The 25,754-nt window shown below is 38.6% G+C and overlaps 2 protein-coding genes across 2 annotated transcripts in view; one reads left to right on the forward strand and one right to left on the reverse strand.

The window, feature by feature from the left end:
• Positions 1 to 680: 680 nt before the first annotated feature.
• VPS29 (VPS29 retromer complex component) lies at positions 681 to 8,406 on the reverse strand. The gene is made up of 4 exons (XM_072802496.1): positions 8,273 to 8,406; positions 3,417 to 3,608; positions 1,397 to 1,632; positions 681 to 1,160 (listed from the first exon to the last, which is right to left on the reverse strand). The coding sequence occupies exons 1-4, from the start codon at positions 8,273 to 8,275 to the stop codon at positions 1,043 to 1,045; spliced, it is 549 nt and encodes a 182-aa protein (XP_072658597.1). The 5' UTR covers positions 8,276 to 8,406; the 3' UTR covers positions 681 to 1,042.
• Positions 8,407 to 8,471: 65 nt separating this feature from the next.
• RAD9B (RAD9 checkpoint clamp component B) overlaps positions 8,472 to 25,754 on the forward strand; it is a 33,905-nt gene continuing 16,622 nt past the window's right edge. Inside the window, exons 1-6 of the mRNA XM_072802497.1 lie at positions 8,472 to 8,610; positions 10,851 to 10,921; positions 11,732 to 11,884; positions 13,195 to 13,309; positions 21,009 to 21,108; positions 24,375 to 24,481. Of these exons, the coding sequence (XP_072658598.1) occupies positions 8,574 to 8,610; positions 10,851 to 10,921; positions 11,732 to 11,884; positions 13,195 to 13,309; positions 21,009 to 21,108; positions 24,375 to 24,481 (583 nt within the window). The 5' untranslated portion in view covers positions 8,472 to 8,573. The remainder of the gene's footprint in view (positions 8,611 to 10,850; positions 10,922 to 11,731; positions 11,885 to 13,194; positions 13,310 to 21,008; positions 21,109 to 24,374; positions 24,482 to 25,754) is intronic.

The following is a 25,754-nucleotide window of genomic DNA, read 5'->3' on the forward strand; positions in this document are numbered from 1 at the left end:
TTGAATACAACTTAAAAATGGAAATATCAGTTTGCCCTATTTTATGAAAATTGTCAAAACACTTGGATTCTCAAAAAAAAAAAAAAAAAACACTTGGATTCTCAAACTAGAATAAGTTGGGAGTAATTGTAGTGAGATTCTTTACATTATACATTCACTCCAGTGTGCTTCCTTTCTAAACGTTGGTTTAAGAAAAAAAAAAAAATATAGGGATCCCAGGGTGGCGCAGCGGTTTGGCGCCTGCCTTTGGCCCAGGGCGTGCGATCCTGGAGATCCGGGATCGAATCCCACGTCAGGCTCCTGGTGCATGGATCCCGCTTCTCCCTCTGCCTGTGTCTCTCCCTCTCTCTCTCTCTGTGTGACTATCATAAATAAATAAATAAATAAATAAATACATACATACATACATACACACACACACACACACAGTTAAAACTTGAAATATAGGAATAGGGCAATTTAAAGCAACAGTTTGAGGAATTATTGCTAATATGTCAATGTAGTAAATTCTTTAGAAAATCAAATGTTCTGAGCCCAACATTATGACTCAGAACACTCTAAGAACTGAGAAAGCCCCAAAAGGTCATCCCATCTACCTCATCACTTTAATGCTTAGGTGCAGTTTCATACGGCCTCTCATTTTTATGATTTTTAAAAATTAAAACAGTTTATCAAAAAAGTATAAATGAAAGTTAACTGTTTATTACTGAAGAGAAAAACGTATACAAGTCTAAATTCTTTTTCCTCATGCACTACTTTCATAGTAAAGTTCCAAATACCAACTTTGAAGATATTTACAAGGATAAATTTTTCTGAACATTATGACCATTTACTGTGTGATGACATTTTTTTCATAGAAATCATATATGGAAATGGAATATATTCTTATAGTTTACAAGAAGCTTAGAACATTGTATTAACAGAAGATGATATTTTACTGCAAAATATTATAAAAGTGATACAATTTTGTGGTACATAAATGTTTAATTACTTGATTTGAACATGGGAATGAAAAAAAAAAACAGCAAGACAGGCCTGGCTTTTAAGATTTTTTGTATTCAATTCGTTCTACTTTCACATCATCTCCAATTAGTTGATACACATAAGTGACAACTGTAGAAGCCTGGATGTCCATCAGCACAAATGAAGGAATAATGTTTCTGGAAGAGAATATAAATAATGTCAGTGTTTTATACTAAAAAGCACCAGCACAAAAAATTTCAATTTACAACAATTTGGATTTGAAGAGAATTCTACTTGTTACATATTGAAAAGAGTAAACACCAAAAGAAGATTGCTCAAAAGGCTATAATTAATTGAAACAGTTGCACTTCTCCTTTATGAAATGTCACACATGCAATTACTAGCTTTAATAAATCCCCAAATCACTACTCACGTTTCCAAGGCATTATATGCTCCAGTGGCAGAACCTGGGTTAATGTAGAATTTATTTTCATGCTCAAATGCTTCAAATTTGTGTGTGTGTCCCGAGATAAGAATGTCCACATCGAACTGCCTCTGCAACAGGGCTAAGCTGGCCATGTCTCCCCATGGAATAACTTGATGCCCATGGATCAAACCAATTTTGAACTGCCCAACAGTTACAACTTTCTGTTCTGGATAATTCAGATTCTAAAATAAGAAACAGATATTAAAAAAAAATTTTTTTAGAGATACTGATGTTGAAAAACATTAATATTCAATCCCATATGAATATTTTGATACAGTGCTTCACAACCAACACATTTATTAAATACTTGATCTCAGTTTCTAAAGCTACAAATATGGTCAAAACAACTTACTTAAGGTAAACTGGAATTTATCATGTAATCCCTGCCTTGTGTTTTTTTTTTTTTTTTTTTTTCCCTCTTTTACAGAATATGGGTTCTCGGGGGCATGCTGTAGAAAATAATTCCCCAAAATTTGTGAGTTTCCTCTACCTAAGAATCCTAAGCATATGACCTATAAGGTGTGTTTAAATTATATCCCAGGCTTTAATCATTATGGAATAGCTTCAAATAATAATGATAGTCAACATTCATATGGTACTTAGTAGGAAGCAGGCACTCTTCTAAGGGCTTTATAAATATCAACCTATTTAAATATTTACAAACAATCCTAAGAGGTAGCTTCTATTATGACCACCATTTTATGGATGAGGAAACTGAAGCACAGAGAGGTTAAAATAACTTGCCCAAGGTCACACGTTAGTAAGTGGAAGAGCCAAGACCCAAACCCTGGTAGTATGGCTGCCAGGTCTGTGAATTTAGCAAATTATAAGAAAAAGCTTTAATTCTTGCTACTGAAATTGTCTTTAGCATAATACAAACAGAACCCCAAATATATTTTTAACAAAGCAAACCTATATTCTAATTATTGACAAGAAGTCGGCCCCTTTCCCTTCTCATCTCCCTGTCTTTTGCCCCCAGGTGAAAGGTTATCTGAACTCTTTCTTAAAATCCACTAAAAAAAAAAAAAAAAAAAAAAAAAGAGAGAGACATTATGTTCATTCGGTTTGGTATAAAGGAACCCCAGTAAACAGCACCAATGAAGTTAAATGATTTATGGAAAAGCTTATATTCCCAAAAATACGAAGGAAATTTTGTAAGTAAAAAATTTTTAAAATACAATGTTAGTATGAGTTGGGGTCTTAAAAATGATCTATTCCAATCATATTTATGTATGAGGAAACTGAGGCCAGAAAGAATATAATTTGCCTAAAATCTTGTTATTAACTAATGGGCAAAGCTGGAATCCCAGAACTTCTAACTTTTTACTTTAAAGTCAGGTTGAGTTATAATTCATATGCAGTAAAATTACTCTTTTTAGTGTACAATTTAAGGGGTTTTGACAAATGCATACGGTTATGTAAGCTCTGCCACAATCAAGACCCAGAACAGTTGGATCATCTCCTCAAAAGTTCCTCATGCCCCTTTATAGTTTAACCATGGAGTTAGGGAGCCACAGCAGGGTTTTCAGCATAGTGGTGATGTGATCTTCACCTAAAAAGGATCACACTGGTTGCTGCTTGGAGAACAAACTATGGAGGGAGGAAGGGTCGAATGAGGAAGTTGAGATACAGGAAAATGATATGGTAGCTTGGAACAGGGTAGCAGAGGTGGTGGTGAGAAGTTTTTAATAAAAATTTTATAAACTAAATAACAATACTACAAAACATAGTGACAAAATCACTATTTAAATATGTTTAATAATGTATTTAACATGTTTTCTGAGTAGTGTAACACTGGTGGTTTTCAAAGAGTAAGGGACAATTAGGTGTAGTAAATTTGTATTTGGGAAGTTAACAACAACATAAAGACCATGACAATTGAGAAACTCAGGTGTAAAGGATAAAGCTTCTATATGTAAGAACCAAGAAAAGAAAATATTTGCGAATGGAAAGAAAAATACATCACCTCATCGAAGTCTCCTCTCACAATATGAACATCACCGGCCAGAGTCTTGAGATAGTCATAACTCTCTTTGGTGCAAAGGTTTCCAGTACAGAGAATGTGCTGAATCTTTCCTGGCACCAGCAGTTTTTTGAATTTAGCCGGCAAACTGTTGCACCGGTGTGGGATGTGCAGATCTCCTAATACCAACACCAACTTTAAAGTGTCAAGGTGAGACAAGGTGTAATGTCAAACATGATGCCAAAACAAGATGTTTTCCTCTCTTAAATCCTCTTTTAAATTAAGCAAGGATTCCAGAACCCAAAAGAGCAGAAGTTATCCATACAGTTCTTATCATGACCATTTAAACAAAGACACATATGGTAACATACTCTTTTCTAATCAACCTTATTTTAGTCATAAACAGTGTGCATACACAATACAGGTCATCATTCTATTTACCAAGAAAAAAATTGGGCTTTCTAAGCAATTCACTTAGAGACCTATAAATGATCCTGAATTTAAAAAATTGCAAAATGAAGAATATAGTGCTGGGTCTTATGGAATTTGGCATTTTTGAGTAATATGGTAATTCATTTTTCTGCAACCTAACGTAAAACATAATGCACTGATTCCAATGTTCCAAGGAACATTAATAAAGAGAACTGTTAAAAATGCAGTGATAAAGAAAAAAACTTAATTCTGTAATTTATGTTTACTAGACTGACAACTATTTGAAGGAAAAGTAGCCAAAATTTACAATATTTGTTACTAAATACTATTAGCTATATAATATAAAGGTATAAAAAACAGCCTATGTTTCACGGAGTTTTAATAGGACAACACGTGCTTTTGAATGATGATCTCTGTTCTCTCCTCCTTCCTTATTATAAATCCTGTCGTACTTTTATTGTGTAGACTAAATGGCCTGTGTACCCTCAGTTTGGTTTCTAAACTTAAGATAACATTTTTACAATCTTTCATGTGCATTAGCACAATTTAAAAAAAAGAGAGAGAGAGACATCAGCTAAATAAATGATGAATTTAGCAGGAGGTGGTTTAGAGTTGCAATATAGTCTCAGATGATAAAAATTAATTTTGCACTTAAGTATAACAATAAAAAACCTCAATTCTGTAAAATTTTTAATTTTGCAATTTCAAGAACATATAAACATTACTCAATTCAATCTTTTTGTGGAATATTGTCAAAAGGTCATTTTAAATATTTGTCGTCCAAAGGACAATAATTAATTTCATGTTGATTCATATAAGCACCTTCATTCTGTAACAGGATGTTTTTCCACACAGACATCCCACTTATAAACATACATGCCCTTTAACTGCTTTTAAAGAAGGCATGGGGATGTCTGGGTGGCTCAGCAGTTGAGCGACTGCCTTTGACTCAGGGCGTAATCCAGGAGTCCTGGGATTGAGTCCCACAGGGGGCTCCCTGCGTTGAGCCTGCTTCTCCCCCTGCCTATGTCTCTGCCTCTCTCTCTGCCTCTCATGAATAAATAAATAAAATCTTTAAAAAATAAAACTTCTTTTTAAAAAGACAAGGCATGACTGTTCCTTAATATTATCCAAGAAAACATTAAATATCTAAAATAATATAAAAACAGAAAATAGGGATCCCCGGGTGGCGCAGCAGTTTGGCGCCTGCCTTTGGCCCGGGGCGCGATCCTGGAGACCCGGGATCAAATCCCACGTCAGGCTCCTGGTGCATGGAGCCTGCTTCTCCCTCTGCCTGTGTCTCTGCCTCTTTCTCTGTGTGTGTGACTATCATAAATAAATAAAAATAATAAAAAAAAACAGAAAATAGTTTTGCCACCATAGACTTCATGTAAACTGAAATTAACCAAAAACAAAATATGTAAAACTAAAATTATTGCTAAAACAAACTTGATTCATCTTGCAACAAATATCAACATGATTACAAAGGAAAGGAACTGTTACCAGGACACAGAGTAACTGAAGTAACACAAGATTACAAAATTAGCACACTTTAAAAGAAATTGTTAAATAAGTTTCTTCTTTTTAAAGAGTAGTTTCAGCTGGTATTTGTTCAATGAACTGTTTCAATCCAGATCTTAGTGGATAAAACATCTTACTGTAAGACTAAAAACCACTATGAAGTTTCCACCCTCATTGGTAATCAATGCAAAAGTACCTGGAGAGAGAACAATCTTCATCTTTAGAGGGGGATCCCTTCAGATATGGATTGAAGCACAGAGTTAATGTGGGAAGCTGGCATTTGAGAAAAAAGGTAAAAAATAAATTGCTATATTAAAAAAAACAAAACCCTCAGGCTCATAGAGGGTATATGTCTATTGCAGGATAAAAATCTTTGGGACTGATAATGAATGAGCTGTTTGATCTCAATGTGCTAAAAAGAATATTAGTACAACAATGATACTTCATAATGATTGATGACCTAAATTCTATCATGTATTATGGATTATACCCAAGTATACCCAGAGTATTAGTAGTTTAAAAATATAACTATATGAATGACCAAACAAAAATTATTTCAAACTACTAAAGATTCTAAGACTCTTGTTTGATGTAGGTGACTAAGTTTGGGGAAATAGTGTCACATAACATATGTCATACTTTGAGGAATGTCCTTGCCCAAATTCCACACTTTTGACAATTCAGATTAGATAAAGTTTATAGTCTTTTGAGACAGCAAAAGATCCTGGAAATGGCAATCTTGTTAAATTCAAATAAAGAACCAACCCAATCAAAGCATAGGAATCTGGCTACTTCCTATTTGACTGTAAAAGGGTGAAAATCCCAGTAATCAGCCAGCCACCCGACCACCGTTGTTAGTAGGAGCTAAGAGAAGAAACTTACTCTGTGCCCAGCCTTAGTGGAATGAAGAAGTTGATTGCAGACAGGGGAATGAAAAAAAAGGGTGAAACATGACCAATGTTACAAGAAAGCAATGAAAAGAAACAAACCAAAAACAGAGCAACAAAAAAAACTCATACCAAATGAATATGCAAACAATTGTTAATGATTTCTGAGTGTTATGAAAGAAAATGTTAAAAACTGGCTTTGCTCAAAGCAATACCAAAAGAACCATTTGCTGTGTTTTTGAACATCTCTCTCTCTCTCACACACACCCAGTAATAAAAAATTTGCCCTGTCAGTTTTTCTTCTAATCTTATTCTCTATATTGACTCCCATCTCTTTTAGTTTCCTGTTCTGTTAAGAATTTTATAAGACAATTTGGAAAATTCATCAGTAACAATGTAAACGAAAGCTAACATTTTGTGGATTCTTAAGGACTAATTATTCCTCAAGTACACGGATTTTAATTCTCTTATGCTCAAAATTCTACAAGCTGGAAAATTTATGCCGCAGCTAGACCATTATTTTGTACAGAAGGTCTAATACAGCACTCTGAATACATTATCAATTGATGAAGTCACCAACTAAAGATGATAAAAAAAACAAACACATTCCTCCAGCTGCAATTGGACCTTCTCCACACCTGAATTTGCTACCCATAGACTCTGGATACTACTGAGTGTTGAACATTACCAGTCTACTTTGCCAAGTGAGAGGTTTTTAATCATAAAAGAATCAGCTAACGCTAAATTTTACCCAGTTCTATCTCAGGTGACAATTATGTTCCAGTAAAAAAGTGTTCATCTCTTACAAACTTTAGAAACATGAGTATGGAATCATATGTCATCTTCTCTCAGGAATAACTGTCTCAAAATTATTGTAAACCGGATCACTTTCAACGGGAGTCCGTTTAGAAGCAAAAATAAAAAACGAGATTAAAGTCTTTCCCATATACAAAGACACTAAAGAAGCATATACCATAAATCTTTGGCTGTCACATCTATAAGCCACTTCAAAGGCTACACTTGCCACAGAATCCTGATAATCTCAAAAATGTAACGGATACCCATTATAGAAGTCCCTCATCAACATAAATAGCAAGACAATCGTAGCTCCTTTTGGACATGCTCTTAACTTTTTAGGGGGAGAAGGGCACCTTTGAAAATCTGATTACAGCTACAAGCCACCTCCAGTAGCAGCTCCTGAGTTTTTACACAGAACGGTCTTAGGGGCAGAAAAACCTACAGTAGGTCAAGTGGGTGGGGGGCTAGCCTTGAAGCTGGCTGGACAATCTGAGGAACGACTGAGTAAATCTCCCTAAAGAACTCCTTGGCGCCAAAACTGGCTCCTTACCTGGAAAAACGTACATATTCACAAAATTTTCCAATTTCAAAGAGCTCATAAACCGTTAAGGAAACAACAGTTCCAGCCATTCTAAGAGCCAAATCCAGTCCCCCGAGGACTCACTACCACATTTCAATGGCAGCTGCACTTTATCTCAGGGGCGAGGGGGGCAGTTTGTACCCCTTTTCTCCAGATGCAAACGAAAGAGGATAGGGGATTCTGCTCGTTACTTCCCGTTCTGCATCCAAGCAGCCCAGCTTTCAACACATGACGGTGGCAATCGGTATACCCCAACCAGCGGGAGGTGCCTTTTAAGGAAAAGGAGTAAGGAAGCGTCTGGAAACCGAGGGGACCATGCCCCTTTCTCGCAGACGCTGGAGGCCCAGGCCCAAAGGTCCTTCCCGGCTCGGGCGTGCGGGTCTCGTGACAGGACGAGCCGCAGAGGGGGGCGGGCCCTTCCCCCCTCCGACGTCCCTTGGACCCTGGGCGGGGGTGCGAGGCCAGAGCCAGCCGCACCCAGAGGTAGCTGCTCGTATCCTCCCCTGCCCTCCCCCTGGGCCTTCTCCCCGCCACGGTCCCCGGGATGGCCCCCGCCGTCGCCCAGAGACTCCCAGCTGCTCCCAACGACGCAGCCCCGCGGCCGACAGCTAGGCCTCGGTCGCCGCATCTGCCATCCTCACCATCCTGTCACTGGGCTCCGCTCAGTCACCGCCACCGCCGCCGCCGCCTTCTTCCTCGGGCTCCTGGGCGACCCGCCCACTTCGTTCTCAGCCAATGACAGGCGACGTCGGCAGGAGACGGCCTACGGGGGCCCGCAGAGGTCCTTCCCCGCCGTCACCTATAGCTGCTCTTTGGGAAAGCGTGGAGTGAGGGCGGGAGGAGTTAGATCTCGAAAGTTCGAAAAGTGCGGGCGACATCCGGGCCCCTGGGGCTGTCGAGCTGAGGCGCGCCTTGGAGCCCTGCTTGTTAGGGCTTGCAGCCATGCTGAAGTGCGAGCTGAGCGGCAGTCAGGTGAAAGGTGGAGCGACCTTTCTTGCCTTCCTATGTAGAAAAGGGAAGCAAAGAAGAAAGAAAAGAAAGAAAGCCTAAGATTCATGGAGGCCATTTCCCCTTTGCCCTTCATGCGCAAGTGCTGGCGACACCCACCCAAGCTCCTAGTAGCTTCTGCGGGAAGAGAGCCTGTCTGCTTTTATTTGTGCTTAGTATTTACTGTCTTCAGTGTCCGTGAAATGAAATTGCACCATCGGAGCGGAGATTGGGAATGCGGGCCTCAAACTCCGAACGATTTAGGACTGCGTGAGGAGGAGTTGGGGGGGAAATGATGCTTAGACAGTTGAAGTATTTAGGGCCAGGTTGATTTAATCAACCTGGTTTTTATTCCAGATTCTTCCGTTTTTCCACGTCTGACTTGGGACAAGCCACCGAACCGCTGTGGGGGCTCAGTTCCCTCATCTGAAAAAATGAGAATTAGTAACAGCATTTTTGTTGCAGGGCTTGTTGTAGGAATGAATCAGATGCGGAGAGAGCTCAATTGTAGATGGGAATGTATAAGTGGTACTCTGTGTAAGTTACTCCAGAAAGTCTCTATTTAGGAAAACTGGTTTCCTGCAGATTGTAAGCTGGTCCTAGAATGGCGTCTTGTGTGGTGGTTACCTTACCCCCCTCCCCCACCCCGGATGGGGCCATCCACAGAACGGTAGTGAGGAACAGGGAGGGGAAGCACGGGCTCCCGGCTGTTACAGGCTCTCCAAGTTCTAGAAGTTCTCTCACAGGGTGTAGTTCAGTTCTCAATAAGCAGTTATTTTTATGATTGCTTTTGCCTACCCCCCTGGACTGTATGTAGTGCACTGTGAGGGCAGAAGCTATTGCTCTTCAGTTCATTGCTCTACTCCCCTTGCATTGGGTTGTACTCAGAACATAGGCGGTGCTCAAAAACCATTCGCTGGGTGATTGAGAGGTCTGCCTGAGGCAGCTCCTGGAAAAAGTGCTGAATGAAAAAGTGTTGAATGTGAAGTGGAAAAAAAAGAGGAGAAATGCCTCTTTTTTTTTTCTCCCCATGATCATCCCGTCTCAGTTTCAGGCTGGCACCCCCAAATTTGCACACTTCTGATCCTTAAGCATTGTAATCAGATTTTATGTCTGGAATATTTTCTCCGTTTTCTATTGTTCTGTGGATCGATATGGTCTTTTTCTTTTCTTTTCTTCTCTTTTCTTTTCTTCTTTTTTCTCTGAGAGAGCACAAGTGGGGGAGGGAGAGAGAAAGAAGCAGAGTTAGTGCTGAGTATGGACCCGACCACAGGGCTTGATCCCATGACTCTGAGATCATGACCTGAGTGGAAATCAAGAGTCAGATGTTTAACTGACTGAGCCACCCAGGCACCCTATGTGGCCATCCATTTTTATTGCAGCATAGTATCTTATATTTGCCACATTTTGTAGTTATTCGTAATTCCTGAGAATATTAACAGTGTCATACCAGTTTAGACAAATAGGGAAGGGAAGCAAAGCCTTCCCAATCACCCAGCCTAGCCTCTTTCTTACAGGGAATCTGAGTGTGTTTAGTGAGCAGATTTAGCATCTTGGATGCTACCCTCAAATATCAGAGATGTATCTCGAATGCTTCTAACTTCTCTCTTATAACTTATTTTGACCTTGCCACCTATGAGGTTATTAAAGCCCTTCAGATGAACCTCTTCATGCTCTGTTTTCACACTTCTAGGGGAGGGGGGATGTCAGGTAATATATTTATTTTAACCAAGTCTGAAAATAAATTGGTATGGAAATTGGCTTGCTGCAGTAGCTCCATGCAAACCATCAGAAAGGAATAGTGTGTGTCTTATCATTTTGCAGTCTGTAAATTTATTGAGCTCTTAGTATGTGTCTATGTGTCTAGCATTTTGTCAGGAGTATTATTATGTATTTATTTATTTAAAGATTTTATTTATTTATTCATGAGAGACACACAGAGAGAGAGAGGCAGAGACACAGGCAGAGGGAGAAACAGGCTCCATGCAGGGAGCCCAATACGGGACTAGATCCCAAAACTCCAGGATCACGCCCTGGGCCGAAGGCAGGCACTAAACCGATGAGCCACCCAGGGGACCCTTATTATGTATTTAAAGCAATTTTTAGCATTGGTCTATGAAACACTGTTCTTTATAAATTTAACGTGAGTCCTCTGAATGCTGAAGTAGCCTTATGATTTGTTTTTATTGTTTGAGGAAAGAATGTAAGCAGTGCCTTTCTTTTTCTCTGTAGTATTTGGGAAAGCAATCCAAGCTCTATCACGAATCAGTGACGAGCTGTGGCTAGATCCATCTGAAAAAGGTGTAAGTAAGAAAATTAACCAGTATACCATCTATTAAGGCAAAAGAGGATGTTTAAAGATCCCAATCCAGATTGAATGTTAACTAGGAAACTCAGAAATTTTAATTATCCCTTTCACTGCTCATCTTTATTTTACATGTCTGAATACATTGAGAGCATATTAAACTTAAAAATCAGGCAGAGAAACACAAGAGATTTAAACCAGAAATGGCAAACTGATGGTCAAGAGGCTAGATATGACTTGCCGAAGTGTTTTGTGGGACTATACTGTTTGTTATTTTTTTAAATGAAATAATTTTATAAACTTAAAGATTGGGGGAGTCCACATAAAGATCTGAGTTTTCTGCTTCTCTTAAAAACTTACAAGGTCTGACAGTTTGGGGCCAGCATTAGTATTCCTAAGTGGAAGTAGTTGGCTGGCACTGACCAACGGTTTCTCCCTTTAGATGAGGCGAGAGATTGCCATTTTGCTGCCATCTTTCTACCTCTTTTAACATTATCTACCACTTTGTACATTAAAGCTAAAGGCATTTACAACTTTACAATTTCAACATGCAAGATTTTAGAGTTAATATCTACATGTATTCAATATAGACGTGTATACTGTATATATGTATGTAAATTCAATATACAATGTCTAATGTAACCCATTTAATATCTATAATAAATCATATGTATAATGTAGTCCATATAATGCACTTACCATCTCATAACCTTATTTAAACACATTTAATTACAGTGTTAAACATAATAGAATTTTTGAATTAATCATTTAGTGAAAGTTGATTTTTTCCTTAACTTTTATTTTTCAGCTTGCTTTAAGATCTGTGAATTCTTGTCGGTCAGCATATGGATGTGTCCTCTTCTCTCCTGTGTTTTTTCAACATTATCAATGGTCAACCTCAGTGAAAGTAAATGATAATGATTCTACAATGTCGAATTTAAATTGCAAATTGGGAATGAAGGTAAGTATAAGTGGCCCTGGTTTTCTCTTGTAGAAATATTTGTTACAAAGGACATGATATCTATTCTGCATTTAATACATGGTTTAATGGGTTACCTGGGTGGGTCAGCAGTTGAATGTCTGCCTTTGGCTCAGGGTGTGATCCTGGAGTCCTGGGATCGAGTCCCACATCAAGCTCCCTGCATGGAGCCTGCTTTTCCCTCTGCCTGTGTCTCTGCCTCTCTCTCTCTCTCTGTGTGTCTCTCATGAATAAATAAATAAAATCTTTAATAATAATAATAATAATACCTGGTTTAAAAGGCATGCAGGACACCCAAATGCTTATAGCAGCAATGTCCACAATAGCCAAACTATGGAAAGAGTCCAGCTGTCCATTGACAGATAAATGGGTAGAGAAGTGTGGTATGTGTGTGTGTGTGTATAATATGTGTATTTATATGTAGTGGAATACTACTTAGCCATCAAAAATGAAATCTTATCATTTGCAATGATGAGGTTGGAACTAGAAGATATGCTAAATGAAATAAGCCAATCAGAGAAAGACAATGATATGGTTTCATATGTGGAATTTTTTTAAAAAGATTTTATTTATTTAATTCATGACAGACACACAGAGAGAGAGAGAGGCAGAGACACAGGCAGAGGGAGAAGCAGGCTCCATGCAGGAAGTCCAGTGCGGGACTCGATCCGGGGACTCTAGGATCATGCCCTGGGCTGAAGGCAGGCACCAAACCGCTGAGCCACCCAGGGATCCCTCATATGTGGGATTTAAGAAACAAAACACAAGATCACAGAGGAAGGGATGGAAAAATAAAATAAGACAAAACCAGAGAGGGAGACAAACCATGAGACTCTTAACTATAGGAAACAAACTGACGGTTGCTGGAGGGGAAGTGGGCAGAGGGACGGGGTAACTGGGTGATGGGCATTAAGGAGGGCACTTAATGTAATGAGCATTAGGTGTAATATGCAACTGATGAATCACTATACCTCAGTAACTAATAATACTCTGTATGTTAATTTAATTTTTAAAATGAATTGACTTGAATTTAAATTGAAAAAAGAGGAAAAAAGTGTTAAAAGAAGGGGAAAATACCTTCTTCATCCAGAAAAAAATATTGGTTATTTTATTTTTAAGGTTGAATTACACAGTCACATAGTTCAAAACTGGAATAAAAATTTAAAAATATATAAAAAGGTATGCAGGACAAATCTATTCACTTAGGAGCATACATTATCTTGTTAGTTCATTTAAACTCATCGAGCAACCATATTAAATGTGTGCTGTTCTATTATGTATTTGTGTTATAGTCAATTCTGCCTATCTTTAGATGTCCAAATTCTCTTGAAAGAACTGTAGAGAAGTGTAAAATATTCACCAGATCCGATAAGTGCAAAGTCGTCATTCAGTTCTTCTGCAGACATGGTAGGTGTAATTAAAACTAGTTTTATGTATTGTGTGTTTTTTATTAATAATTTTTATGTTTAGAATATTCAAATTGCATGTTAATACTTCTCATTGCATTACTGCTTAGAATTTGTGTGGTTTTGTGGTAGGGACGTTGTAAGTACTTGAAAAGTATTCTCTTACTTGTCTCTGTATAAGTATCATGAAATGATTGATATTCATTTTTTTCCCAACTTGTCAGTTGGGAAAGCTTTGCCTGCATACAAACCAATTTTTTTTAAAATGTCCAGTTGAATTCAAACAATAGGTGGTCTAAAATTAACTGGCTGCTTGATGATATTCTGTAAAAGCGCCTTGGTAACAGTGTTCTTTGGTGAGAACAGAAAGGAATAATGCCAACCTGTATTGAAAGTCCTCTAGGAGGCAGATGGTATTGTATCTGAGATTGAAAGAAGCATGATCACTGGCTCAAGGTCACAAAACTAGTAAGTCGCAGAGCCTGGCTTTGAGTTGAACCCCATAGTAGTAGGAGCCAAAACCTTTATACATTCTCTCTGTCACACCAAACTGTAAAACAGATTTCCTGCTTAACAGTCTTGCATGGTAGATATTTGAGTGTTGTATTCACAGGACATTTACATGCTGAAGTATGGATAGCACATTGTTTAAGAGCATGGACTTTGGAGGCCACAAGGTCTGGGGTGAAATCCTGCTCTGCCCTTTTCTTGCTGATACTTTGAGGAAATGATTTTACATCTGTGTGCCCCATTTTCCCCAAATATAACATGGGGGATCATGTTAGTCCCAGTGTTCTTGGGTTTTTGTGAAGATCCAGTGAGTTATAGGAAGTTACAGTTCTACAGTACTTAAAAGAATGCCTCGCATATTGTCTAAGTGTTAGCTGTAGTTATAATTTTTATGATTGCTACTATTTTATTTGAAGTTAGCACGTAGAATTGAATGCTTTCAGAAAGCTCGTGCTTGTGATATTAGTCTAAATCTTTCTTTGTAGTGGAATGGTCTTCTGGAAGGTTGTCATAGTGTTACAATGATTTCATATCTCTTAGTTTGCCTGACATTTATCTTAATATTTTAAGTTCATATTCAAATTATATTCTTTAATTTTTTTCCCTGCAAAATATCAATGATTTAAGGTGGTTTTCCCCCTTCTTTGAATTTTAGTTCACATAATAGCAGAATCACTTAAAGAGCATCGTTAAAAGCACAGCCTGCTTTGACATCACAGACTTGTGTGTGCATTCTTCTATACTTCTTAATAGCTTTGTGAAAGTACATAAGCTTTGTCAGCACAAATTGAACAAACTTTTTAGAATCTCAGAAAGTAAGAAAGAGAATTTTATTCCAGCCCATGTTAGGACTACTGCCCAGGAAAACACACTTTTCACAGGGAAGAAAGTGGCTCCAGAGAATGGACAGTTTTTATAGGGTTATATACATTTTTTACATCTTGTAAAAGCTAAAAAAGATTATAGATTAGCATGTAGGCGGGAAGCATGAGTTTCATCCTAAAGGAATTCAGGGAGCAGGAGCTTTGATTGATGCCTCAAGGACAAAATGGTTTTCCTTCAGGCTGCTCATTCACAAAGCAGATGTACAATGCATGCGTGGCAGGCCATAAATCAGGCTTTTGGTTTGAACAAAGTTTACATATAGTTGTGCTAACTTAGAAATCTAAGGTGCCCCCCCCCCCCCCCGTATATTAGGCTTTTACAGAGTTTTTCTGTCATCAGTTCTCTGGACTTTTTTTCTTTTTTGTTTTTTTCTGTAAATGGGGATAATTTTACCTACCCTCATGTTCCCGGGTTTTTGTGAATGTGAAATGAGATCACAAGTGTGAAGCATAGAGCCTGGTGTCTGACACAGAGGGAGTACTACAGGGTCAATGATTGCTGTTATTACAATTACCCTCATCCCTTATTTCCAGCTAGATTTTGAACAACCAACTTTTCAGTTTCTTTCTTTTTTTTTTTTTTCCAAATGTTTATTTATTTATGATAGTCACAGAGAGAGAAAGAGAGAGAGGCAGAGACACAGGCAGAGGGAGAAGCAGGCTCCATGCACCGGAAGCCCGATGTGGGATTCGATCCCGGGTCTCCAGGATCGCGCCCTGGGCCAAAGGCAGGCGCCAAACCTCTGCGCCACCCAGGGATCCCAACTTTTCAGTTTCTTAAGGCTCTCTCAAATAGTTTGATTTAGAGTAATGTCTATTACATATTTGTGATTGATTGATTTTTTAATAGCTTTTGTAGGAAAGCTGTAGGAGTGAGGATGCTTTCAGTAGCAAGTAACAGGAAAAAAAAAAACCACACACACACAGAAATCCCAACTCAAATTGACTTTAATAATAAGGAGGAATATTGGTTCATGTAAACAAAAAGATCAAAATTAGGCCACAGATGTGGTTCAGTATAGGCTGCAGCAGCTACTGCTTCTTTTCCTTCTTCAAATTCATTCAGCTCTACTTTTCTCCATGTGATTTATCCTAAGGCCAGCTTCTCTTTTAAACTTCCAATGATACGGTGGCCTGTAGTAGCAGCCAGGGCTACGTGTTTCCTCTTTCATGTCCATTGAAAAAAGAGCTTGACTTTGCTTCAACTGGACCAACCTAAATTAATCTTAGTGGCCAGGGCATTCGAGTCTCAAAGTGCCATATGTCATCCAAATTTAATTGCGGGGGGCATAAGATTACACCAATTGGTTTACACCAACGGGGGCCCATCAGTGATACTGGAAGTAGTCAGTCCCCATGTGAACCTTATGGCTGCGACGAAATGGGGAAGAGCCGGCTCAGGAAGGAAGGAGACTGTAGGACATGGATGCTGCTGTGTAATTGGGGTATAGTTTCTAAAACTGTATGCACACAGCAAATGATGCCTGCGATTTTATATCTATCATCTAGTGGAGAAACATTGTTCAGGGACGCCTAGGTGGCTCAGTGGTTGAGCATCTGCCTTTGGCTCAGGGTGTGATCCCGGTCCCAGGGTCGAGTCCCACATCGGGCTCCCTGTGAGGAGCTTGCCTCTCCCTCTGTCTATGTCTCTGTGTCTCTCATGAATAAAAAAACAAAAACAAAAACAAACATTGTTCAAATTTAGTTGAGAAAAATCACCTGGGCAAGAGATAGCCCATAAGCTGTTAGAAATACATGTTTGGGGGATGCCTGGGTGGCTCAGTAGTTGAGCATCTGCCTTTGGCTCAGGGCGTGATCCCAGGATCCTGGGATTGAGTCCCACATGGGGCTCCTCTCACATGAACCTGAATCTCCCTCTGCCTATGTCTCTGCCTCTCTTTCTGTGTCTCTCATGATTAAATAAAACCTTTAAAAAAAAAAGAAATACATGTTTGGGGTTGGGAAAGAAATTAAGGACAGTAATGTAAATTTGGCTCTCTTCACTGATAGAAAACAATAGAAAAAACATGAGCTACTAAAAAGACTAATTTCTCTAAATCTTTTTTTTAAATTTTTTTTAATTTCTCTAAATCTAACCATGAAAAGTTTCCAGAACAGTGATGTCTTGAATTACTTAGCATCTGCTAATAGAAAACAAGGATTTTGTATCATCGAGAACCAAGATTTATCTGAAATATTTATCTTATTAATAATCCCACCAATTCTCCATACTTTTTTGGCACTGACCCTAGAGTTGCTAAAAATGAGTCTGTGAGTTCCTGAAGAACACTCTCTGATATATACCACATGCTACTGTGTTCTGTCCTGGCTCAAACGACCAGATTCCAGCAGAGAGGGGCTTCCATAAGAAGAGTGCACTGGGATACCGAGTGAAAATAAAACTTTTTTTTTTTAATTTTAAAAAGATTTTATTTATTATTCATGACAGAGAGAGAGAGAGGCAGAGACAGGCAGAGGGAGAAGCAGGAGCCCGACATGAGACTTGATCCTGGGTCTCCAGGATCAGGCCGTGGGCTGAAGGCAGCGCTAAACTGCTGAGCCACCTGGGCTGCCCTGAAAATAAAACTTTGATTCATATGCGTGTATTAATAAAGTGATGTTAAGAGGGCTGGGCTTCCACTTCAGGGTTTCAAGTTTTTTTTGTCAAAGGGCATTCTACAGATGTGCTAATGACTTTAAACTTGCTTGACAGTGAATTTATAGGGATTGGGGTACATTTGAATAACTTATAAGACTTTTGAAGTATCACTAGTTTCTGAAATTGTGAACTCTGCAAATGTAATATCTCCAAAATAATGGTTGTTTCTTAGCTGTACCCCTTCAGGTTTGAAAGAGTTCTCTGGACCTACTGAAGGAAGTTCCAAATTGAGCTTATGAAGTGGCAAGTAGAATTCTCTCCTAGTGTCAAAAATCCCATGGCCAGGAGCAGATGGTATGAGACACTACTACTCAGAATGATGCATGGACTGGCTTCTGGGCCGCAAACTATTGTCACCGGTCTGTGAGAAGTTAGGAGCTTATGCCAGAATTTAAGCCAAACATGTGACTAAGCATTTGCTTTAGTTCAGCTGTTGTTGTTTTTATCTTTTTTTTTTTTTTTTTAAAAAAAAAAAAAAAGAAAAGAAAAAGAAAGAAAGAAGGCTCCACTCCCAGCCTGGAACCCAGTGTGGGGCTTGAACTCACAATCCTGAGATTAAGACCTGAGCTGAGATCAAGTCAGATGCTTAACACTGAGCCATAAGCACCCCAGTTGTTGTTTTTAATAGTAAGATTTTCTTAATGAAAGAAGTCCGTTATAAATCAAAACTCCTTATCTCGGTAGAGTCCAGTACTTTGTGTAACACAAAATAAAGTTAATAGATGAACCCAGGGAGAAAACAGGACTTCTAAATGTTGATCCCATTTGCATCCTATCAAGGAAAATTGTTGTTAAATGAGAAGACTAGAAAAACCAGTGAAGAGGTACATCATGCCAAGTTGCTTAAAAAAGGGTAGAATTGGGGCAGTCCCAGTGGCTCAGTGGTTTAGTGCTGCCTTCAGTCCAGGGCATGGTCCTGGAGACCGGGGATCGAGTCCCACATCGGGCTCCCTGCATGGAGCCTGCTTCTCCCTCTGCCTGTGTCTCTGCCTCTCTCTTTCGCTCTCTCTCTCTGTCTCACATGAATAAATAAATAAAATCTTAAAAAAAAAAAAAAAAGGTAGAGTTGTGGGGCACCTGGGTTGCTCAGTTGGTTTAGTGTCTGATTCTTGATCTCAGCTCGGATCTTATTCTCAGTGTCGTGAGTTCAAGCCCAGTATAGAACCTACTTAAAAATAAAGTCGTACAGTGGATGTTGTTTGGGCCAGAAATTCAAAGGAGAGAAAGGTGAAGAGGAAAGGTTTTGTGGCTAGTGGCACCACATACTGGGTGAGTTTCCAGTAGATGGAAATGGGAAGGCATTCTATGGGAAGGAAGCCCTGTGAGCAAGGGTTTGGATTAAAAGTGTTTAGCACTTGTCAGTTGTAAAGGGAAAAGGAGAAGGAAGCAGGTAGCAAGAAAAGGAGCCTCAGGAATGAAAAAGAAATTAGGTATTTCTCTGCTTATTCATCTTTGGCAATGCCAGTATTCACTTGAGTGAAATATTTAGATGTCTGTTCTAGAGGTATGATCCTTGCTAAGGCTGTTTCTGGTAACAGTAGTGCCCTCTTTGGAGGGTATGAGGGTGCGGGGTGACTTACTTTTTCACTATCCTTTGGTAGATCATAAGCATCTAATACCTGTTGCTCCAAAAGTAACTTGAAAATTGTTTTTAGAATAGGCAACTTATGCCAACTATTGAACTTTGTGTCTTGCCAAAATAGAAATCACAATAATCCCTTGCAATGCCATGCTCTTTGTAGTACATCTAAAATTTATGGATGAATGCAAAGATGAAATAGGTTGGATATGTCACTCTAGTGCTCAAATTCTCTCAACTCCACTCCCTGCCCTAAACCCTCTCAATTTACCGAGGCTTAAAGCCAGAGATCTTATAATGGCCAAAAAGGTCTTACATGGGTTGGAAGATCTCTGCCTAGCAAGCTTCTTTTCCAGATGGCATGTTGCTTGCTCTTTCACCTCTTTGAAGTCTTTACTCAGATGCATTGTTTCCATGACATCTTCCTTGACCTCCCTATTTAAAACTACTGTCTACTGTGACTGGCATTCCCTAGTGCCCTTTCTGCTTTGCTTTTTTCCTGTGGCCCTTATCACTATGTTTCCTAGCAATTATTTTACTTATTTATTTTCTTATTGTCTGTCTCCCCTCCCTAGAAGGTAAGCTCTGTGAGGATAGAAATTTTTGTTCAACTTGTGCTTTGCTAATCCCCATCTCCTAAAATGGTTCCTGTGTAGTAGACTCCAAAAAAAGTGTTCACAAATTATTTACTGCTTCCCACCCTTCAAAAGCTGAAGTCTGTTTCCCCAACTGGAATCTTGGCTGGCCTTGGGCTTGCTTTATCAATTAAATAGAAGTGATATTGTGTGAGTTCCAAGCCTAGGCCTTAAGAAGCCTGGCAACCCTGGTAAGGCAGGAATCTTTCCTTCATCATGAGAACAAGTGCTGCACAGTCGACTTCTGCAAGATTAAGTCCATGTGGCGGGTGGCCTCAGCCATCCCAGCAGCGTCAGCCATGCCAGTTGTCCCACAGAGGCCCTACACATGGAAGTGTGGCCATCCAAGATGTTGGGCCACAGCTAAGCCAGCTTAAAGTAGAACAACTCAGCTGAATTGTGAACAATAGCAAGTGTTTGCTATTTGGGGCCACTTAGTTTTGGAGTGGTTTCTTTTCCAGCAAAAGCTAACTAATGCAGCTTTGTGAGTAGTTGGTGATCAGTAAATCCTTATGAAATTAATAAATGTTGCTGTTATTTTGTATCAGAAAAATATCCAGGGGCACCTGGGTGACTCAGCTGGTTGGGCATCCGACTCTTGATTTTGGCTTAGGTCATGATTTTAGGGTCGTGGAATTGAGCCCTGTGTCAGGCTCGTTAAGCCTGCTTGGGATTCTCTCTCTCTCCCTCTGCCCCATCAAATTAAAAAAATCCAAGTTAGTTGAGAAATGTTTCTAGTGGTCCCTTTGATTCTTACAACATTATTATGCTGTAGGAAGCTACAGCCCACTTGGATTTTATTATATGGGCTCTGTATTCAAACTTAGATAGAAATTCTACCTATACTTGTTCAAGTAGCATTGCTTTGAAAAGTCAGCCTCACCGAGCTGCAGTTTCCTCTTTTAAGTGCCTACCCCATAGGGATATAGTGAAGATCATAGGTAATGTATGTAAAATGCATACTACAGTTCCTGGCACATAGGGCTGTAGACATAATGACTACACAGTAGAAGTGATTTTCTCCTCCTCTCAGAGAAAAAGAATTTACAGACCAGATGTCCGTGTCTGACTTCCAAAAGTCTCTGCAATACAGAAATATCAGACCTGGATAAGGAGTACTAAAAGAGAATGATAGGTGTATGAACTATAGTGGGCAATCACTATTTTACACAGAATTTAAGAAGTCACCTGTATTTCGAAAGAACTTGGGAGCTCTACTGCCTGAGTGTCCGAGGATATGGCGTGTTGTGTGCTGTCCACTAGAGAGCGATAAACACATTCTATAAAGGAGTAGTGCTTCAAGCTACATGCACCTGGCCAGATAGTAAATGTTCCTTTCATTTTATTATTTTAACTTGGCTGTGAAACTTAGACTTTTTAAATAGTTTATGTTGCACTTAAAATTATTAACAGATTGCTTTGTTCTTTTTAAGGTATTAGAAGAACTCACAATGTGTGTTTTCAGGAAAGTCAGCCCTTGCAAGTTATTTTTGAAAAGAATATGTGTTCTAATACACTAGTCATTCAGCCAAGGTAATGAGTTCTCTGGTATTTATTTTTCTTTTTCTGAATATAATATGGGCACAGAATAAAGAATTAATGCCTTTAATTAAACTTTGAAATCAGTTATATTTTTTTAAAAAGCAAACATTTGACTTGGAGAAATCCCCTCACAAAGTCAAGAGGAAACCGTAAGAAAGATAATAGTAGATAATATAATTGCTAAATGGGGACACCTGGGTGGCTCAGTGGTTGAGCGTCTGCCTTTGGCTCAGGGCGTGATTCTGGGGTCCTGGGATTGAGTCCCGGGATCGAGTCCCACATCGGGCTTCCTGCATGGAGCCTCCTTTTCCCTCTGCTTGTGTCTCTGCCTCTCTCTCTGCCTCTTTCATGAATAAGTAAATAAAATCATATATAATGATATATATATATAATTGCTTAATGGTAGCAATAATAATTTAATGGCAAGAAAGTTCTAAAAATATCCCATTAGTGGCTTTTTACATCCAGAGGTACCAAGAGAAAAATATTTTAACTAATGATACTTTGCATTTATATATTGCCTTCTGTCTGAGTCTTAAAACACACAACATGAGGAAACTTTAACATTTTTTATGTAAACCAACTTTATCCCAAGTTGGCATTTTTTCTTTAGAGGAGTTAGGTGCATTTGTCAGTGTAAGTGCACTCATTTTTTTAGTTAAGCTGTAGCATTAAACATTAATTACTTTGCGAACCAAAAAATATTTTATCCTTATTGTTTTTTTAATTACACAAGCAATACGTGCCCCTTATAATACATCTCGAGTTTATAGAGGAGTGCAAGCATAAAAAATGAAAGGACTTTCCCCTCTACCTGTCCCTTTTATCCCACTTGGCAGAGGTGACATCAATCAACAGTTTGGTGTATATTCTTGTAGATTACCTTCTCTGTATAGATAATATCTTTGTAACTCACCCTCTCCCTACAGCTATGGATATTCTTTTTTCTTTCTTCCTTCCTTCCCCTCTCAAATTTATATTACATACTAGACACATACTTACAATTTTTTTCAAAAAAATATCCTACTATTATTGTTTGGGAACTTGCTTTTTTAAGTTTCTGTGTCAGTTCACTTAAATCAATTTTATTTATTTTTATTTATTTATTTATTTATTTATTTTTTTATTTGTGATAGTCACAGAGAGAGAGAGAGAATGAGGCAGAGACACAGGCAGAGGGAGAAGCAGGCTCCATGCACCGGGAGCCCGATGTGGGATTCGATCCCGGGTCTCCAGGATCACGCCCTGGGCCAAAGGCAGGCGCCAAACCGCTGCGCCACCCAGGGATCCCAATTTTATTGTTATTAATATTTGCATAGTTTTTCACTGTAATGACTGAACCATAATTTAGTTACTCATTATCCTAGTACTGAAAAAAGTAGGTTGTTTCCAGCTTTTTTGCCATCCAGAGAAAGTATATTGGTTGCCTATTTCTGTGGAACAAAACTTCCCCAAACTCAGAGCTTTCAGAAACCAGACATTTATTATTTCATAGTTATAAGTGAGGCTTAATTGGGTGCATCTGGTTCAAGGTATCTCATGGAGTTGGAGTCAAGCTGGCAGCCAGGGCTGCAGTCTCATCTGAAGGCTGGGCCTGGGGGGATTCACCGACATGACTACGGGGAGGCCTCAGAAGACGGCTTCTAAGCTCACTCGTCTGGTTGCTGGTAGGCCTCAGTTTCTCACCACACTCTCTGAGGCCTCTCTGTGGACAATATGATTGTCCTCACAACATGGCCACTGGTAATCAGAGAGGGAGATTGGTGATTGAGGTAACTGATGGAGAGAGAGAATTCACAAATGGAAGCCAAAGTCTTCTTGTAACCTAATCTCAGAACTGACGTTTCATCACTTCTGCCATTTTGTTTGTTAGAAGTGATTCTGTAAATTAAGCCCATAGTCAGGGGCAGGGGATTATATGATGGCATGAATACCAGGAAGTGGGGATCACTGGGGGCCATCTTATCTAGGCAGTTTAGCACAGAGTCCTAGAAATGAAAAAGCTGGGCCAAAGGCTTACCAAGTTTTAGATCTGCAAACATACTGATTACCAAATTGCTGTCTGAAACATTATGCCAATTTACATTCCCACCAGAAGTGTAGGGGAATCCTTTCAAGTAACAGATATGATCAATCTTTAAAATTTTTGCCAACCTGATAGGTAGAAAATTGTATTATTAGATGTTCTTTTTTGTTGCATTGATTGCTTGGAAGTTTGAACATCTTTTCATATATTTATTGGCAATTGTATTTTTCTTTTTGAATTGCACATTTATATTATCATTTTTTTTTTTTTTGGTGTCAGGTTATTTGATATCTGGTAAAACACTTCCCCCATAACACTGTAAAAGTTCCTAGATGAATTTGGTAGGTGTTCCTCATATTTTGGTATCAAGAAACACTGCTAAGCTAATGTCTAGCATTGGGTTAACATCAACATTACATAAATTCTAAGAATCTCATTTTTATTTGACAACAACCTTAATTTCATAAGTAGCCCAGATTTTGTGGTATAATAATAAAAAGTAACCTAATTAAAAATGGACAAAGGATTTGAATGGATATTTTGCCAAAGAAGATATATCAATGGTTGAAAAGCACATGAGAAGGTGCTCAATATCATTAATAGGGAAATACAAATTGAAAACCTTTTAATCTGTGAATAGTACAGTATGTGAATCCTGTAACAAAAAAGCTGTTTTTAAAAAGGGAGCTCAGGATAAAAGGGCATTTGGGATGTCAAGACAGCCTTGAAAGTAATAGGTAATAATCTAGGACACATAACAAAGGGAAAGGGAATATAATAAGCAGCAGGCTGCTTGTAAACTTCTACCCCTCACCTGGATCTCCATCACAGTTCTACCCAGTTCTGTCTGAACAGCTGTATTTTCTAGTACCTCCCTTAGGATTATGATTGCAGGACATTAAAAATATATGTTGGGTGTATAAAACCATAGAATTAAAGACATTTCTTCCAGTGTCTGGTTTATTCTGCAGCTTTCACATGTCTTACTAAGAATATATTTTACTATTCTCTTGGCCTTCAGATGAATTTTAAAATATACTAAAAATATCGTAGCTCATGTAGAAAAAAGATAGGTTTTTTTTTTTTTTTTTTTGGAGGGGGGGTAAGTTTAAAAATATCTAGGCTGACTAACCTGTTTATTTCCAGAGTAAAGATTGGAGTCCCACTTAATAAGATTCTTTCTTTCTTCTTGTTTTTCAAATAACGTAATGCTTTTCATTACATTTCATAGAGTGCTTGCTGAGGCACTTGTTCTTTTTACATCAAGTCAAGAAGAAGTTACTCTTGCTGTTACCCCACTCAGTGTTTGCCTTAAGAGTTCCAGTGATGAACCAATGGGTAAGGACTCCATCTGTTGTGGCGCTTATATGGAATGTCACTTCCTGGCTTTCTTGATTACTGGCCATACAGTAAACATTGGTGGCATAACATTTGTTCTTGTCTAAAAAGCAGTAAGTTGTAGAAAGATCATTAAAACTTTTTAAGAGATCCAGGAAATTGAACACAATCAATAATTAAAATATTTGGCTTTGAAATTCAGGTTGTTTTAAAATTAGAATGGTTACTGAGAAAAGTGTATTTTCAGTTAAGATTTTTAAGTACTGGTTTTCATCTTTTAAAAAAAAGTTTATTTAATTTTTAGTAATCTTTATATCAACATGGAGCTCGATCGAACTCATGACCCCAGGATCAAGAGTTGCATACTCTTCCAACTGAGCCAGCCATGCATCCCTGTTTTTCATCTTTTATCACCTTTTATGTTTAGCATAAAGAAAAATAAAGAGGTCAGCAATCCAATTGAGACTATCTTTAATCACATATGAAAAAGTAGCTTTGAATTAAAGATGTAAGATATTCCAGATGGCACATACACACAACAAAAAATGTAAATACTTCTTAAGTCAGCTCTTCCAAGACTTATCTAGAATGAATGGAGAGACTAAAGCATGATTAAATCAGGAGTTTTGCTATCAAGAAAATTGACTAGGATCTTTTGGGCACAAGCTGTTTGAGACTCTTTCACCTTGCTTGGGTAATTGTGTGTGTGTGTGTGTGTGTGTGTGTGTGTGTGTGTGTGACAGCAGTAAAGAAGAAGGTAGGGAACGATATTATTCTAAATTGAAAAACCAGCAGAAGTAGGGCTGAAATTGAATCAGATGACTTTCATGTTGTGCCATGTTCTTTTTCTTTTTTTTTTTCAAAAAAGATTTATTTATTTTGAAAGAGAGAGTGAATGGGGCAGGAGTGAAGGGCAGAGGGAAAGAGAGAATTTGAAGCAGACTCCCCGGTGAGGGAGAAGCCTAGTGCAGGGCTCATTGCCTGGACCCCGAGATCATGACCTGAGCTGAAATCAAGAGTCAGCAGCTCAACTCACTGAGCCATCCATCCAGGTGCCCCTCCACATTCTTTTTCTAAATGGTTTCCATTTATGAATTCATGTGATCTTTGTAACAACTCTGTGATGTAGGTACTATTATTATGCACATTTTCTACAGAGAAACTCAGTGACTTGCCTAGTATCACACAGTTAGTAAGTATGGATTATCTGAACATAGGCTCCAAGGCACAGGCTCATTAGCACTGTGCTATTATTACTTCTTTCTAGTCTTAT

Source organism: Canis lupus, chromosome 27 (genome assembly GCF_048164855.1).
Source record: "Canis lupus baileyi chromosome 27, mCanLup2.hap1, whole genome shotgun sequence".
Classification (NCBI taxonomy): Eukaryota; Metazoa; Chordata; class Mammalia; order Carnivora; family Canidae; genus Canis; species Canis lupus.

Coding starts and splice junctions, on each gene's coding strand:
- VPS29 (XM_072802496.1), bottom strand. Junction 1,633..3,416: donor TGAGAGGAGACTTCGATGAG/GTGATGTATTTT, acceptor TTCTTATTTTAG/AATCTGAATTATCCAGAACA. Junction 1,161..1,396: donor GCATATAATGCCTTGGAAAC/GTGAGTAGTGAT, acceptor ATTCTCTTCCAG/AAACATTATTCCTTCATTTG.